The sequence below is a fragment of the Montipora foliosa genome, chromosome 5 (assembly GCF_036669935.1).
Source record: "Montipora foliosa isolate CH-2021 chromosome 5, ASM3666993v2, whole genome shotgun sequence".
NCBI classification, from domain to species: Eukaryota; Metazoa; Cnidaria; class Anthozoa; order Scleractinia; family Acroporidae; genus Montipora; species Montipora foliosa.
This window is the reverse complement of record NC_090873.1, coordinates 25,298,620-25,300,193: the sequence shown is the minus strand read 5'-3', so window position 1 is coordinate 25,300,193 and position 1,574 is coordinate 25,298,620. Positions and strand designations below refer to the sequence as shown.

At 44.5% G+C, this 1,574-nt stretch overlaps 1 protein-coding gene across 1 annotated transcript in view; it reads right to left on the bottom strand.

Moving 5' to 3' along the window:
- LOC138002510 (fibrillin-1-like) overlaps positions 1-1,294 on the bottom strand; it is a 20,428-nt gene extending 19,134 nt beyond the window's left edge. The window contains exons 1-4 of the mRNA XM_068848546.1: positions 1,048-1,294; positions 632-754; positions 310-432; positions 1-99 (exon numbers count right to left, since the gene is read on the bottom strand). The exon at positions 1-99 is cut by the window's left edge and continues 24 nt beyond it. Of these exons, the coding sequence (XP_068704647.1) occupies positions 1-99; positions 310-432; positions 632-754; positions 1,048-1,294 (592 nt within the window). The remainder of the gene's footprint in view (positions 100-309; positions 433-631; positions 755-1,047) is intronic.
- Between the last annotated feature and the right edge of the window lie 280 nt (positions 1,295-1,574).

The following is a 1,574-nucleotide window of genomic DNA, read 5'->3' as shown; positions in this document are numbered from 1 at the left end:
TAAATCCTGCTTGACAAGAGCATTCATAGGATCCCTGATTGTTGATGCATGACACATTTCCGTCGCAAGGAGTAGGCGAAACATCGCACTCGTTGATATCTACGACAGAGATGGAATATCGTAAGATCCAAATTATGAAAACTTCGCATTATTGCAACGGTTATTTCGACCAAGCCAATGCAAAGTCCTGCAAAGTCCTGCAATGCTCAGAAGTGTTTTGGAAAGATGTATTGAGGGATGTAACGCAAACGTTGCAGGACGAAATGATAACTTTAATTTTATTACTTCAATTCTAATAAAGTTACACACCATTGCAAGTTTTCCCGTCTCCAGTGAATCCTGCGTTACAGGAACATGCATAGGATCCCACAATGTTACTACAAAAAGCATTTCCGTCGCATGGAGAAGGCGAAGTATCACACTCGTTGATATCTGAAATACAGAAACGTGACATAATAAGGCCTCCATAATATCTCTACAAGTACGAAAGCAGTGCACTGCTGTGTTGTGCAATGAATGAGTGAATGAATGAATAAATGAATGAATAAATGAATGAATGAATGAACCAGTCATTCAGTCAGTCAATAACAGCCATAGAATATCCTTATTGTTACTTCATTGGAGTATTTACCATTGCAAGTTGCCCCATCTCCGGTAAACCCCGCTTGACAGGCACATTCATAAGATCCCTCATTGTTAATGCATGAAGTATTTCCGTTGCATGGGGAAGGCGAAGCACCACACTCGTCGATATCTAGGTGAGGGAAACAGGGATACCGTAAGATGATCCGAGTAAAAGGAACCCTGCACTCTTTGGAATGCACCTGACGGTGAGTGGAATGCAATGTAAAGCCTGGTTTTCACTAGCGAGGCAAGCATAAGCACAAGCAACGACTTACTTGACTTATTTCCTATGTCTCTTCTGGGAGAATAGGGCCGTTGACTTGTCTCTTCCAACCTGCTCTGTCTCATGCAGTGGTAACAGCTTCGGTCCAGATGGCTAAACCCATCTTCTGCCCCCCCTTCTACAGTTCTACTCCATGTCACCTTCGGTCGCCCTCTGGTCCTCTTCCCTTCTGGCGGTACGCTGGTTAAGGCAATGCGTGGATTCTGTTGGTTGTTCATACGCAACACAGCGCCACCTCCGTCTCCTGATCTGTTCGCTGATGGTACAAGTTCTAGCTCGTCCCCTGACTTCTTCATTTGACACCTTCATCGGCCAGTAAATCTTTAGCAACCTCCGTAGACACCTGTGTAGAAATGTGTTCAGTTTTTCTTCATCCCTCTTTGTCATTCTCCAGGTTTCGCATCCAGAAGACCCTGATCTTGATGTTTTTGCTCAGTTGTCCACTCCTTCAGACCTTAGCTAGTTTGTTAAATGCTCCTGTAGCTTTCCCTGGGCGGTTCTTGATGTCGTCCTCGGCCCCTCCATGCTTGGTTAATCTTGCTCCTAGATAGTCAAAGCTGTTCACGTCCTCTACTTCCTCCCCATCAATTACAACTGCGTTGTTGTTGTTTTCGTTGATCGTCATCACTTTGGTTTTCTTGGTGCTAATTTTCAAGCCCGTTCCCTT